The sequence below is a fragment of the Chelmon rostratus genome, chromosome 2, assembly GCF_017976325.1.
Source record: "Chelmon rostratus isolate fCheRos1 chromosome 2, fCheRos1.pri, whole genome shotgun sequence".
NCBI lineage: Eukaryota > Metazoa > Chordata > Actinopteri > Chaetodontiformes > Chaetodontidae > Chelmon > Chelmon rostratus.
In genome coordinates, this window is record NC_055659.1 from 21,722,373 (window position 1) to 21,736,336 (window position 13,964).

Below are 13,964 nucleotides of genomic sequence, written 5' to 3' on the forward strand. Positions count from 1 at the left end.
TATCTTGTTTTATACCTAAGGGGCAATAAAGTAAGTACTTTTGCTATTTCCTTTCTTTTTTCCTTTTTTTGTCAAACAAGGGGGCATGGGTGTGGAGATAAGTTGCCATACTTTACTACGGTTGTTTTTACACATTTCACAGTTAATTGGGTCAATTATTACAGGGGAAATAGTTAATTTACCTTGCATGTATGCAGCTTTTTTTAAGCCTCTGTAGCCTATTTTTCAGTATACCACCTTTGTTAAGACACCACAGTGGCTTTCAGAGTAACTGTAATGAGTAGAGATTGGAACAAGCACAAAAATGATCAAAGCTCTGGACTAAACCGCTGGATCCTGGCAGTATGTGAGGTGGGTAAGCAATGTGAAAAGCTATATCTGTAATGCTTAGGTGTAACCAAGAAATAATAACAATTGTAAAAGAACTCAGTGAATGGGCTGAAGTTACTCACCTCTAATCTGACATGACAGCAGAATTATATTTGGAAAGTTCTGCAGTAGGCGCTTTTGTTTTGAAATTCTCAAACGGAAATAGTTTGTAAATCCACTGTAGCTTGATGGCAGAACGCGGTTCAATTGACTGGATAAACAGGTTCTGACTGAGGCGAAGCCCGTTTACACACAGTGAAAAGGAATTGGATCCAGGCAGCTCTCACTGCTTGATGGAGAGCACCGAGGCTACCAGGGTCATCCTAACAGCAGGAAGCGGCCATCAGGCTCTCACACTAAACAGTCGTTTGCATAACACCTGGGCCTTTACAGCGTCATTTGCGTTGCCTGCGGAAACACAAACAAGTGAAATGATCTTTGACACTCAGCAAACCAGAGGAACAACCCTTCCTATATCAATTATCCTCTCTCTCTCTCCGTGTGTGTGTGTGTGTGTGTGATTGTGTGAGTGTGTGTGTGTGTGTGTGTGTGGATTGTCCTACATATAACAATTAGGCATGCATTTCTACTATAGTGTAATCTGAGCTGATTTCCTTAAGTACTGTACCTACATTCTTGTATTGTATGACACTTTATACCTCCATCTCACCACATTTCAGAAGCAAATATTATACTTTTTACTTCACGACAGTCGTCTGACAGCTTTACTAGTTTACTAGTTACTTTATAAATTAAGATTTTTGGATACAGAATAAATACGAAAGCCCATAGGGGACTAAGAGCTTTACAAATGTAATGTTTTGTTACAAATGAATATATCCATTAGTACATACAAGCGCAGCTGAAATGATCAGCAAATATATCAACTGGCCAAAGAAAATTACAAAAATTATTTATTAATTATTATTTACTTATTATTTTGATAATGATTTAAGTCATTTTTCATTTTAATAATTTCTTCATTCCAACTCCACAAATCTGATGATGTTCAGCCTTTCCTTTCAATTATTTGATCAGTTTTGATTTATTTCTAATAACCCTGAATTTTGTACTATTGTCACATTGGGCTCTGGATGATTGCATTTCTCTCAATCAATCTCCAACTGATTCATGAAGAAAATAATCAGCACATTAATCCGTAATGAAAATAATCATTAGTTGCAGTCCCATAGAAAATAATGTGGTTTTAGTACTTTCACTTGAGTAAAGGATCTGAATACTGAATAATACTAATGCACCTCTACAGCACAGGGCTCCACTTCAACCTGCTGCAATATTATAATGCTGATTATATGCTATTGCATGATACAACAATATTACACTACATTCATTTAGCTGATGCTTTTATTCAAAGCAGCTTACATTGAATGCAAGAACCATGCAAGTACGTCAGCTTCATCTAATATGCTGAACTGTGCTACAGTTCGAGAAAATTTTGTTTTTTTTATATAATACAGCCCAAATGTATACTGAACATGTATATTTATGTATAAAATTATATTTTAGTGCAGTATTTTTAGTTTGTGGTATGGCTACTTAAGTAGCTGATTTTCTACCACCGCTGATTACATATTTGTCTCTGTAGCCTACAACGACAATGGCCTCCGTTTTTTTTGTTATTATTATTATTATTATTAGTAGTAGTAGTAGTAGTAGCAGTAGTACTAGTAGTAGTAGTAGTAGTTTGAATGAATTTGGACATTTATCAGTATTTTCAGGCAGTCTTGGAGAACTGAGGGTTGGCCATCGCCCCCTAGTGGACGTTTCGAGGAACCACTTCCCACCCTCCTCTGGCTCACAGGACGAGTTGTCATGGCAACTGTACAGCATGTGCTTACAAAAACAAGAGCTTGACCGTTCGCCGACACTTCTCTCGACATTCGACATCTCCGACGCCATCTTCTTCTTCTCGCATTCATCAGAGAAGGAGACGGGAGGCCGTCGCTGAGCCAGCGGGAAGCCGAACACAGCCAACGATGAGCGGAGCCAAAGCCCGCAGCGACGCGCCTGTTGCTGAAAACGTCCCCGGCGGCGGCGGCGGCGGCGGCGGCCACAGCACTGCGGCTCCTCCGCGGGACCGCAAGCCTGGCGGAGGGGTTCTGAAGAGGCTCAAGTCCCGGAGGAGCCAGGTGGACAGCAGGCCCGTCACGGAGGAGGACCTGCGGACACAGAGCGGACACATCACGCCGGAGGATGTGCTCGGACTGCGGGTGGCTACGCGAGGTTTGAGTCCCTCTTTAATGCCTCTCGTTGACGCGGACCCGTGATCCGAGCACAGCGGGACAAGATGAGATAAATCTACACAGCACAGAAAAGTAGAGCAGGCTTACGTGGCTGTCATGTGAAAAAGGAGACTAATGTGGTATTAAATCTGTGATAATATCTGAGAAAATACATATCCGACAGCACCAACAAATGTCAGCCGACAATCCGCCACTCGTGGAAAAAGGTTGTTTTTATTTCTAAGCAGCAGCAGGAGGCGTTTGAGACATAAAGCGTCTCTGTGCTGTCACTTTAACTGTGTTAAGATCCGACTGTGACATCAAACTTAAAAAAAAAAAAAGTCAGATACAAATGACATCACAGAGCACTACTGTGACATCACAGAGCACTACTGTGACATCACAGTTAGGAGTGACCAGAAGACCCTCTGTGTGGTCTTAATTCAATCAAAAGGACATGGACAGCATGGTAGTGTGGTATAGCCTGTATCTACAGCTGCTGAGAACAGCTGTACAGAAAATGAAAATGAGACTGTGAGAGGAGGCCGCTGTCTATGACATTAAAGTCATGATCTGTCTTGTAAAAAAGATGCATCATTTTCTTGTTCTCTCCGTGTTTTCCAGTATGGCTGTAACAGCGCAGCAGCTCCACAGTGATCATAAAAGCTTTTATTTTGTGGTGGGGTTGCATGTGTACACACACGCGTGCAAAGCTGCACGTGTCTGTGTACAGGCAACGTGTGTGTGTTAAGTCAAGAACAGTGTTTTGCATGTTGTCTTTGTGCCTGTCACAGCAGCTGGTTTGTGCTTGAAGGTGTGCATATTAACTACAGTGGCTTGAAGATATCTGTCATCGTTGCAGGGTACCTCTGTAAACCCGAGGACAATATCTATAACATCGACTTTGTACGCTTTAAGATCAGAGACCTGGAGACCAGCACTGTCCTGTTTGAGATCGCCAAGCCCCCACATACAGGTATGATGCTTAAAACGAATGCCTCTAAGCACGTTGTCAGGTTTAGAATCATCCACCTGTGGTTATTTTGACTGAGAACAGTCTGAGAACAGTGATTTCAAATGTCTCTGCCCCGTGTTCTGGTCTCAGAGGACGATGAGGAGAACAGAGAGGCGGACACCAGCGCAGGCCGATTTGTACGCTACCAGTTCACCCCAGCCTTCCTGCGACTGAGGACCGTGGGAGCTACGTGAGTGACTCACACATCAGCAGCACACGCCTAAGACACACCCACCCGCTCCATACACAAACAGTGAAAACAATTGCAGCATTGTCTCCGTCAGCTAGACACACGGAATCTGCAGGGGTGCTGTAATAACGTCATAACTACACTGTTGTTACATCTCCGCCTCCCCTCTCTCTCTATCGTCCAATCAGGGTGGAATTCACAGTTGGAAACCGGCCTCTGAACAACTTCCGCATGATTGAGAGGCACTACTTCCGTGATCACCTGCTGAAGAGCTTTGACTTTGACTTTGGCTTCTGTATCCCAAACAGCCGAAACACCTGTGAGCACATCTACGAGTTCCCTCAGCTGTCTGAGGGCCTGGGTGAGTCGTCTTGTAAAAACATTCCCCAAACACGCCAATGTTAAAAGAACATCATTATGATCACGTCCAAGTTTACTGTATGTTATGTGATGCATTTGAGCACGGAGGAGATTTCAAATGTGGAACATCTAGGAGACTAAGACTGATGTCTGATCTGCACCATGCAAAACCAGACTAGCAGTTCGTGCTAACGATGCTAATGACGTGCCGCTGCATCCTTGTCACGTGTCACAGTGGCGCGCTGAACCAAAGTAACCATTAGGTCACAATTGAGCACAAGTTTTGATGAGCCCATCAGCTTTATGTGATGGAGGGATAGGCACCCCACATTAACAACAAAAACAATCTGTAATGTCTTATGCTGACCAGGCAACAGCCACAGTTTTATTTGACTTAACACGGAGAATTTATGCACTTCATCCAAAATATTTTGGATGATAATATCTGGGACAGTATGTCATCAAGGTGGCGTTGGTCTGTATGTAGACAAGCTTTTTACAGTAGGTGATCGGAATTTGGAGCTCCTTGTTGCATAAATGTATTATTAATTACAAAAAAAAGCAGTTTCCTTAAAACGACTTTAACATCTGAGGTTAGGTTCAGGTGTTTTAAGTCTTAATCTTAATCTTAATACAATATCTAGATGCTGTATTGGTCGCTGCAATCGTTCCCCCACTCCTTACTGACCATAGAGAGGTCCAGTAGAAAAAAAGAGAGGTCACCTGACACAATCCAGCACCTTCACATACCAGGGACTGCCTCTCATTTTAATGCCCCAACGAGAACTCTAAGATCTCCCACTTCCTTACTTTGAGAAGTTCCTGAAGCGTCCCATAGGAAATGTGATGCGGCTGCTCTCTGTTGCCATGGCCCTAAACTGTGTTATTGTTGCTACTTTTAACTTGTTGATTACTTTTCATCTGAACTTGTTTTGTTAAGCACTTCCAACTGCAGCTTTGCATGAAGGGTGTTATCCAAATAAATTTAATACTGTTATTATTGTTATCATCATCATCATAAGTTTATTGCCAGCGTACCAGCCGCCAAGAAGTATCCCTGCGCTGCAGCGCAGCCAGGAAACACAGCTTGGGGAAAACACAGAGAGGGAATTTCATCCTGGCATATCTAGTTTTGGAGGACACCCGCTTGATTTAGCTAACAGACAGTTTAACAGTTTTTTTTTCTCTTTTTCTCATTAATTGCAAAGCCAGCATCACTGGTTTTGTTGTGCTATTATTATTTGTATTGGAGGGACATTAGTGCCACTTGTTTCAAGAGCTTAATCAATACAACGGACCCAGTCATTTCAGGTATTTTCAGCTTATATGCAGTCGGTTCTAATTGCTTGGATATTTAGAAAAGCCTTTGTTGGGATGGATGACATGCATGTCTTGTCTGTTTTTCAGTCCGTCAGATGGTGGAGTGTCCTTATGAGACCCGGTCGGACAGCTTCTATTTCGTCGAGAACAGACTGGTCATGCACAACAAGGCAGACTATGCTTATAATGGGGGACAGTGATATCTGCCTGCTAGCATGCAAACACACACATGCGCACACACACACACACACACATGTGCATGCACAGACATACTCACACTTCTAGATATACATATACGCATACATGCATGCACATGGCTGAGCATACATACAGTTCATTCATTCATACATGCACAAGCAGCTACTGACAGTTGCCTCTGCTGTTTGTAAGGAAGAATTCCATTCATTCATTTTCCGGGGGTGTATTTGATATCAGAGGAGGTCAATTTCAATATAATAGTGTCTGCTCTCATGTCCAAACAGGAAGCTTCTGATAGCAGAAGGTTCAAAAAGGGTTAATGTATCTGTTTTTAATTATGGACAGGCCCGTTTTAAACCAAAAGAGGACTCATCACTCAAGTGGCCATGTGACACATGTCTCAAACAGACCAAACGGTTATTAGATAGAAGGTTAGTCGCCTCTTAGCAATTTAAAAAGTGTCCCACTACCCCCTCAACACACACACACACACACATACGCTCAATCCCCAAGTGACACACATAGTGTTTACGCAGTGTTTGTCAGAAGCAGCTGTTCTCAGAGCTACCGCCTCCACAATCCACTCCAGACAATATCAGGGGAGAAAGAGAGAAACCATCCACAAAAACACTCCTGTCAAACACACATGGTCACTCCTGCAATCCCCGTCCCATCTCCCTCCCCTGTCTCACTCTCTCTCTCACACACACCCACACACACACATCTGCAATAGTACTGTATATGATTCTGATCAAAGGTCCCTGAGATTACCACTGTTTTTGTTTTTGGTCTGTTTGACAGTTTTCTCTGGCTGATCTCTGGTAGACCAGGTGAACGTTTACCTACGCTGTGACTCTAATCTTTGACTGCAAGACGAAAACCTCAATTAATGAACGGTCGATTGAAAACGCTCTAATTTCACAGAGCTGCTGCAGACATGATCTGATATCCTGATGCATGTGATGATATACAGAAAAAAGTTGGGAAGTGTTGTAAGAAATGATCTGGTATTCAGTGTGGAAAAAAACGGAAAAGAAGTGTGTTTGCTCCACTGAAAAGTTTAGGCCTCCCTATGTGGAAGCCATGCCAGATATTCTTCTACCCCATTTCATTTGAATTACCTGTCTTTTTTAACCATTCCTCCATCACGCATGTCTTAAAACATCAAAATCAAGTTGGAATACGTCTGGAAATCGAGTGGTCTTTCTTCTAGCTAGATAGTGTACTTCCTCTTTGTACTTTGTAAACTTTGGTGTTCAGGGTTAAAGGTGGTGTTTGTAATATATATATATATATAGTTTGTAAAAAGTGATAAAATAAAATAAATGTACATTTTCAGATAAAAGGTGTGTGACGCTTTTTTCATTTCTGAGGATGACAAAAGTTGAAGGAAGTTGAACTGCTTTTGGCAGATGGACGAAAAGAAACGTTCCAGAAGTGGCCACTAGGGGGCGTTGTGTTATAACTGAGTTATAAATGAGTGCCACTGCTTTCAGTTTAATTTCATGTTTGTGGAAGGATCACAGCAGTGGTTTATTATCATTGTGCTGTGACATGGTGACATTCATATCTGATATTTGCTTAAAACTGCAGATGAGGTCACGGTCTGATCCCTTTATATTCGTTTGTGGCTTCACTGCAGAGAAGACATAACACTGACACCATTTTAATTCCACATCATTTCTTTATCTACAGGCCAGATGTGATGAGCCAGTATAGCACGCGACACATTTTGAAAGTTGTTTGGGATTGTTGCACTTTGACCACATTTTTGGGAGTCTTGTGGGATTTAAACCAAAATCTGAGCCTTTCTCTGTTTATTCTTTCTCAGGCTGGTTCTTCCTATCTCTGCGTTCATCGCTTGATCTCTCTCATTTTCCAGCTCTCATGCCCAAAACCTCCCAGTCTTTTTTCTCCCTCGCCTCTCCTTTTCTGTTTCTCTCTCCACACCTATGCAGCTCTCCCTGCCTCGCTCTGTTTTTCCCTTTTCTTTCCTCCTCTCTCACCTGGTAACCGGACCTCTGGAGAGGAGTGTTGAGTTTCCACTTTCCCAGAGAAGAGGACAATCTGAGCCACACAAAGAGCCACAATGGACCCCCTCTGCTCTCCCCTCCCTTCACTCTGTCACTGCACAGCTGCACACACATACACAGAAACATATAGAGAATTATATAAGAGTATACAACCTCGGCTTGTTAATCGCTCTCTCCTGTTTGCCCCCTCATTCACTTTCTTTTGCTTTTCTTTGTGTGACACTTCCCTTCGTCTTTTCTGCAACTAAATCTTTTCCAGTTGTCTCCAGCTTCACTTTAGGTGTTCTCACTGACACATCCAGTCGCATGCAGTCAAGCAGTATCAGTTATCACTTCCTCTTTACAATGAGACCCTTAAGAAAGCTGGAATTTCTTTGTTACACTGCTGATTTGATTACCTTCAAACTGATTACTGTCATCTATCAAAAACATTGGATGATTAGATTGTTGCTGTGAGAATGCTGCTAATGGCCTGCCGAGGTCTCCAGTGTTAAAATACTATTCGTCTTAGCATCTTTGGTGGGCCCATGCAAACAGGAAGTGGTCAGTAGTTTAGTTTGTTTCTCTGCAGCAATAATAAATTTGTTGGAAACTCAGAAGTAGAATTGAGAGTCAGCTAAAATGCATGTTAAGTTGTGTATTTACGTTTCCAGGCCAGCAGATATGGAGCAGCATTAGCATTCGCTCTCAGTCGTGTTTGTGATCACCACTCAAATGTAAGTCCAATATTCACACACTGTTTTTGGTCTCCACCAACACCTGAGATAAATGTCAGACTCTTTAGCTACCAAATGTTCCTGCTAGTTGCTAACTTTGTCTGTCTGCCACTTGGTGCTGGGCGGGCAGCGTTCAGGGTGGAGGGTTTATCAGAGCTTTTTCATTTAGAACAGATACCTTAGAGTGGAGAGGCTGAACAGTGACGCTGCCAGCTGTAAAATCAAAACAATGAGCTGAAACAAGCCAAAATGTTTAGTGAAGATGAGCAGAGCTGCAGAGTTGGATGGAAATGATCTGTGCGTGTTTGTGTTGGTTGCTGTTAATTTTCGTCATCTGATCTGTCGTTTATGTAAAAATGTTGATTAATGCAGCTTTAATAGTGACATTAGCACCTTTATGAACAGGAACACAAGTTTGAACTTACTACCTGTGGACAAGTTTAAATGTTTATTTTACTCTCCTAAATTCTATCATGTAGCTATACTAATCTCCCAGTGGATCATTAAAAGCTCATCATGAAAAAAAGGCATCCGTAAGTTTGCTCAACCCACATTTTTCCCAATGAGCGACAAACCCCTTAAAAATGCATAAAAAACGAATGGTGGGAATATCTAATGTGTCTGTAGCTGATTAGAGCACAAAGCAGGGCACGATTTAACTGTGAGCTCATAAATCAATGACCACAGCCTTCCATCAGGCTGTAGGGCCTGCACACTCCAGCACGCGAGTAAAGCAGCTGTACTGTGCTGAACCGTGTGTTGGTACCACACAAATCTCTCAATATGTCCCGTTTGTGTGTTTACAATTAGCATATGCACGCAGACAGACGCATTCACGGCCATAAATACACACACTTTCCAACTTTCCGGGGATGATTTGTGTGTTCTCAGGCCTTCGTGGAATACATTTCAGCAGTCATGTCGTGCATCGACATGCGAGCACCGGAAACAACTGGACAGGTGGGATAAATCAGCCTCATTCACCCCCTCCCCTGCGCGCTCACACACACACACACACACACACACACACACCTATCTTTGTAACTGGCTTTCCCATATATCCTGTTCAGTGAATAACACCACATTGAGATTAGGAGTGAGAAGCACTGGTTTATTGAGGTTCCCCTGACAGACACACGCACACACACACACACACAGATGTACGCTCAGGCAGGGGGACAGGGGGGACAGTGGTCTCCTATAAATAGCAGCCAGGAATGGCGTTGATAGGTCCTGTGAAAAGAAATGGAGGGGGGAGTGGAAAAAGGATTAAAAGAGATACAGGGACGCAGTGCAACTCCGCTTGTTCGTGTGCATGTGAGAGAGTTTGTGTGGCTAAGATACTTTGGAGGGAGGTGGTATGGATTTCTTGCTACCAGCAACACTCTCTCTCGGACCACCCTCACGACTTCATCCACTCTCCTACGTAAACACACATCCTCATTCTCTCCTTTTTTTCTGCCTCACTCCCCCTTTCTTTCCTTTTCCCCCGTCTCTCTCGCTCCCTCTCTCTCTGTTTCCGCCCTGCTCCAAGGCCCTGGTGTGAAATCCATCATGTGTTAACACTACATTACCCACACCACATCTTCCGAAAAAGAGATGATGAGTCATGGCGCAGCCCTCTCCTGTAGGTCGGCACGACGACGGTCTCAAAGACGGTCGTGACTCCATCTGTATGTGTCATGATGTCATTTCCAGCAATTGCTCAGTGACATCATCTCACCCGTGCAAAAAAAGGTCAGGGCAGATGTGCGGCAGCAGACATGGAGGATGGTGCACGTGAACATGAATGATCAATGTCGAGGTAAAAACAAAAGCTTGTTCGTCATCATCGTTACCTTTCGAAACACTCTGAGTGTCAAACAAGAGAAATGTATGTGTCACTTTTCAATGACGGTCTCGTTTTGGATTGAACGGATGCTGTAATTTAATGTCATGCCACGCAGAGCTTTGGAGATGTGACAGGAGATAACAGATAATTAGCTATCTGGGAGTTAATAATGCACTCAGTACAGCAGTGATGGATAGACAGTCCTTTAACAAACTGTGATTCCCATACCAATTTCCATGGTGGCAAGTGCAGTATTGACAATCTGTCTTTAAGTGTTAGGTCTCTGCTGATTTGCAACCAGAAGCCTTTGTACAGCTTCTGTGTGTGTGTGTGTGTTTCCCTGTGTTTATCCGCCCAGCCGTCTGTGTGGTATTACAGCGCAGATCTCCACCGCCGCTGCCGCTCACACCGACACAGCCGACAGACAGAAATAGTCCTGTGCCATCAGGGTAAATACGTTGTGGTCTGTTTGTGCTCGCAGGAAGCCCACAGCCGCCTTTGGAAGCCTCTGGGATCCTTCCACCACCATCAGTCCAGCTTGTTTTGTGTGCGTACGATTAATAAAAGGTTAACTCAACCCTCAGTCAACTGTTGAAGAGGCCTGTAAATCTCCCCCACAATCTCTTCCTTCCTCTCCCTTTCTCTCCTCCCTTTGTGTCGCTCTCTCTCTCTCCCTGTGCCACACCTTCCCCTGGGGGATGAGGGATTGTGATCGGAGAACGGAGGTGGGGCTCCTGGCGCAACCACAGGTGTGCTTGTTTCCTCCCTTCACCTCTCTCATGTAATGATTTCTTTGGCTTGCCACCTGCCAGGTGGAAAAAACACCCACAGCAAATGGAGTGCCTTAAAATGGCCTCCTGGCTTCCGCTTAAAAGACTTTTTTTTTTTTTTTTGCTTGTGCTGTTTGTCTTTATCCATCGACAAACATCCCATTTGTATCCTTTTTCATAATCCTTTGCCATTTAATTCAATGAGGTCTTCCTGGAACTACTTGTTGCTCCTTTATATTTTGCATCACATGCAAATGATGGTTTCTGGCTCTGGCTGACAGAGCTTTTCAGACGGTCAAAAATCGCCTCTCCAAATCTTTTCTCTCGACTCCTCTTCTGAGCTCGCTTTCAAATTGCCTCGAGGGTGGTGGAGATCAGGTCCCAGGCCCTGGCAGGTCAAAGGTTGCTCCCAGACAATGGGCTCCCACTCTGGGTCAGCTGTGGTCAAAGAAACAAAAGCAGTGAAGACTTGGATTGGACAAGCTATCGCAGTGTTTTAAGGTGGCAGAGTGACAACAAGACAGAGGGAGGGAGAGGGGTTAGAGCAAAGGCAGACATAAAAGGTACAATGTGAGCGTACTGAAAACCTCTCTCTCTCTCACACACACACAGACCCGTCCATCAAAACACACGTGCACACGCAAATTTATTTAGATTTGCTTTTACGCAAACTATAAAAATCTGAAAACCTGTTGCTTAAGCCTCTGAAACACGTTAGCCAAAGTTTCTCAAAAGCTAGAAATCTCTGCCTCTTTATCCTCATCACTTTAAATGAATAAGTATTAGTTAGTTAGTATCGCAATCAAAAGCAAAGACAAGTGTTTTTGCTTCGTTCTACCCGTATCTTTTCACACCGCTCTAACTTGTCCCGTCCCTTCCCCCACGCCGCTGTCTTTCTCCTCTCTTTTTTATTCGGTGCCATTGATCATGCATGCAGAAATTCAGCACGCCCAACCATGGCTCTAGCCAGGATAGGTTAGCTAGTGCAAGGCCCTGTCCTACATACTGTTCTCTCGCTATGGTCCACCAGGCCACAGTCACACCCTCCCCCTGATCTGCCTCCCCTCACTGACTCCCCCCCACCGCCACACACACACACACACACAGACACACAAACACCCTGCGGCCCGTCTCCGAACCAGCACATGCACAGATAGTCATGTGGTGCTGGGAATGTTAACTCATCATTACCAAAAACTTTCAGTCAGGTGCAGAGGGAATGAGATTTTTTGGGCTCATTTCTGTCTCCGATTCTCCTCACTTCTAACTTGTTTCATATATAAGGATATTCTGCACTATTGTAATCAGATTACAGTATCCAAACTACAGACAGTTATAAATCTCATCTTGTTACACTTAATCTGGCTCCAAAAAAGCCCCAAAACCTGCATGATCTCATTAGTCTAAGAAATAGTTTTCGACTGTGTTATGTGTATAGTCTGAAATGTTGGTTTATGTATCAAGGTCACAATCTGGTGAGCATAGCAAGTGCATTTCATGTAACTGTCTGAGCACTTGTTTCATTTTTGTTGGAGCAGCTGAGGTATGTGACGAACCTGCTCAGCTGACCAGGCTTGCCCTGGCTGAGAGGTAATGCTGCTAATCTTCCACTTAGCTGGTTAGGACGGCCTGTCACGTGGGGGGAAAGAGAGAGAGAGAGAGAGAGGAAGGGTGGATAAGATCAGGTTTAGATGAGGGCTGAACTGTGACTGGGTAAGAACTGGATGAAGTATGTAGGCTAGTGATCACAGCTGTCTTGGATGTGATGGATTATGGATGAGAGATGGGCAGCAGGAACAGGTGGGCTGTGGGTTGGACCAGGCAAAGATGATTGATGGATGGGAGGGCTGCATTAGGCTTGGAAAGGATGTTGATATGGGGTTAATGTTGATGATGATGAAAATGAATCCGGGAAGTGACTAAGAACAAGTTCATGCAAAAGATGAATTGATACATGTGGTGGATCACAGCTGGATCTGGTCTAGGGTGCAGTGACGGCTGGATTTAGCAAAGACACAACATCGCACATAACATCATATACAATCACACTGCATCAAGTGAGATTCATATCACATGAGATTACATCATATAAGATCACATCACATAGCACCATCGAATATCTCATAAAACGACATCAAGTCACATCATATATAACAATCACATCCCATCACATTGCATCATATAAGATCACATTGCATTGCATCATATAAGATCACATCTCATTACATCATGTGACAGTCACAACCCATCACATTACATCATATAAGATCACATCACATTACATCATAAAATATCTTGTGAAATGACATCACGACCCATGTCACATCATATACAGTATAGCAATCACAACCCATCACATTACATCATAGAATATCTTGTGAAATGACATCATGACCCATGTCACATCATATACAGTATAGCAATCACATCCCATCACATTACATCATATAAGATCACATCACATTACATCATAGAATATCTTATGAAATGACATCATGACCCATGTCACATCATATACAGTATAGCAATCACAACCCATCACATTACATCATAGAATATCTTGTGAAATGACATCATGACCCATGTCACATCATATACAGTATAGCAATCACATCCCATCACATTACATCATATAAGATCACATCACATTACATCATAGAATATCTTATGAAATGACATCATGACCCATGTCACATCATATACAGTATAGCAATCACAACCCATCACATTACATCATAGAATATCTTGTGAAATGACATCATGACCCATGTCACATCATATACAGTATAGCAATCACATCCCATCACATTACATCATATAAGATCACATCACATTACATCATAGAATATCTCATAATATGACATCACGACTCATGTCACCTCACATATAGCAGTCACATCCCACTACATCACATCATAT

The 13,964-nt window shown here is 43.1% G+C and overlaps 1 protein-coding gene across 1 annotated transcript; it reads left to right on the forward strand.

Annotated features, from left to right (window-relative positions):
- The first annotated feature begins 2,366 nt into the window (after positions 1–2,366).
- Positions 2,367–5,865, forward strand: LOC121622668 (protein unc-119 homolog B-like). The gene is made up of 5 exons (XM_041959543.1): positions 2,367–2,613; positions 3,475–3,588; positions 3,718–3,817; positions 4,006–4,178; positions 5,585–5,865. Exons 1-5 carry the CDS (start codon positions 2,367–2,369, stop codon positions 5,695–5,697), a joined length of 747 nt encoding a protein of 248 aa, XP_041815477.1. The 3' UTR covers positions 5,698–5,865.
- Positions 5,866–13,964: the final 8,099 nt, after the last annotated feature.

Coding starts and splice junctions, on each gene's coding strand:
- LOC121622668 (XM_041959543.1), top strand. CDS start 2,367: ATGAGCGGAGCCAAAGCCCGCAGCGACGCGCCTGTTGCTGAAAACGTC. Junction 3,589..3,717: donor CGCCAAGCCCCCACATACAG/GTATGATGCTTA, acceptor TTCTGGTCTCAG/AGGACGATGAGGAGAACAGA. Junction 3,818..4,005: donor CTGAGGACCGTGGGAGCTAC/GTGAGTGACTCA, acceptor TCGTCCAATCAG/GGTGGAATTCACAGTTGGAA.